Below are 1789 nucleotides of genomic sequence, written 5' to 3' on the forward strand. Positions count from 1 at the left end.
TGAGGGGCCTGCAAAGGTCTACAAATAGAAGCTAAACTCTTGGGGGAGTTTCTGAAATGTAGCCATTGAGACAGCCTGGCTTCGTAACCTCTAAAAGCTCCTCTGGGGAAAGGAGGAGACAAGAGACCAAGAACTCTGCAGAGGCAACTCCCTGGGATTCTTACTTGTGAGGAACGCTTGTGTGACACCGAATCCTTACACAGAAGCTACATGTTACTGGTGAGCTTCAGATTACATGGCTAAAAAATTAGAATAAGCTTCTTGGAAGTTAAATTTCAAACCAAGGAACGGTGTGACAAGTCCACCCTAGATGTACGGACTCACTTCTGACTGGTTTCAACGGTTTACTTCAATGCTTTGCACAGTAACGGTACTTTTCAGGTTTTACCTGAATTTCATCACACTTGATGAGCTTTTCAACCTCTTCTTGATTTAAGAGGATAAACTCTTCATGCTGAACCACCTCTGGAAAATGTTTCTGGCTGAAGACCTCTGCAGCTTGCATTAGATCAACACAATTGTGTGTCTCAGCAAAATCCCGAATGCCCAAACAATTTGATGGATCCAGCTGGCTTTCTAGAAACTCACAGCAAGCTTGTTTCACACCTACGGAAAATTGGAGGGGTGAATGAGCACTGCACGCTTACTGTCAATCCACTGCTTCGGAAAGGGCTTCAGAAAAGAAAGTTCTAAACAATCACAAAAACCCAACTCAAACAGGAAGCTTAAAAATACTACAGAAACACACACATGCAGAGACGTCTTTGTAGCGACGTGGAAACACTGAGCAGCTGACCATGAGTTTGGGCTGTTTTGATCTCTGGCTGCTGTACTTAAATGAGAAAATTAAATAACTCTGATACTAGGAGAAGACTACAGTGAGTTGTACTCAGCTTCACGGATTACAAATACAGAACGTGTATGATTGTGGACATGGCTACCACGCTTCTGGGTTTTCTCCAATGTCTTTTTGACAGTTGTCCGGGATTTGGGATCACTGCCAGGGATTTGGGATCACTGCCGGGGATCTGGGGTCACTGCCAGGAATCCTGGGTCACTGCCAGGGACAGCTCCATAGGTGCACGTCCAATGACACCAACCAGTTTGTTAAGACCCAGACGTCCTATGATGGCAGGTCAGATGACATCTAGGATTTGCTTATTATTATAAGTTGACTGAGCTGTAACATTTACATGCTACACAGCCCACAAGTCCTCTTGGGAATCCTGATGCTGAGATACAGCAGCCCAAAGCAGCGAACAATAACCTGTTTTATCGTCTTTTCCTCCGCCCAAGCCACTTCCTCTACCAATGAGACCACAGCGCACAAGACAACAGAAGTTTGACAGGAGTACTTATAAACATGACGTTGCCACACTCCACCATCCCCTCACAGAAGGTTAGAGCAAACCTCTGGACAGCAGCAACTCTGCCACTTGTGCTGACAGGCGGCAGGTACCTTTCAGCTGAAGCAGACAGGCGGCGGGGAGCAGCTCTTGGACGTTTTCTACTGTCACGTGAACGGTTTCGGTGTACACAAAGTCCAGCAGGATTTCCATGGTGGAGGCGGTCAGTCCCTGGATATCCACATAGGGTTTATCTTTCTCCGAGAGCTGGAGATTAGAAGGGAGACAAAGGTTTGTTTTTCAGTAACGTGATCAAAGAGCCATCAACGCTCAGCAGGGTTTTAAAATGTGGCTGTCAGAGAGGTTCCAACAGAGACTTGTCCCTCCTCTTCTTGTGCTCACTGAAATAATGAAGGGAAGGAGGGGATTTTCCTCCAGAATTC

The 1789-nt window shown here is 46.1% G+C and overlaps 1 protein-coding gene across 1 annotated transcript in view; it reads right to left on the reverse strand.

Moving 5' to 3' along the window:
* Positions 1-1613, reverse strand: part of KLHL12 (kelch-like family member 12) — a gene marked incomplete at its 5' end in the record, with an annotated part of 16025 nt that extends 14412 nt beyond the window's left edge. Inside the window, 2 exons of the mRNA XM_010144685.1 lie at positions 389-606; positions 1460-1613. Coding sequence (XP_010142987.1) covers positions 389-606; positions 1460-1613 — 372 coding nt within the window. The remainder of the gene's footprint in view (positions 1-388; positions 607-1459) is intronic.
* Positions 1614-1789: the final 176 nt, after the last annotated feature.

Source organism: Buceros rhinoceros, unplaced genomic scaffold, assembly GCF_000710305.1.
Source record: "Buceros rhinoceros silvestris isolate BGI_N320 unplaced genomic scaffold, ASM71030v1 scaffold25211, whole genome shotgun sequence".
NCBI lineage: Eukaryota > Metazoa > Chordata > Aves > Bucerotiformes > Bucerotidae > Buceros > Buceros rhinoceros.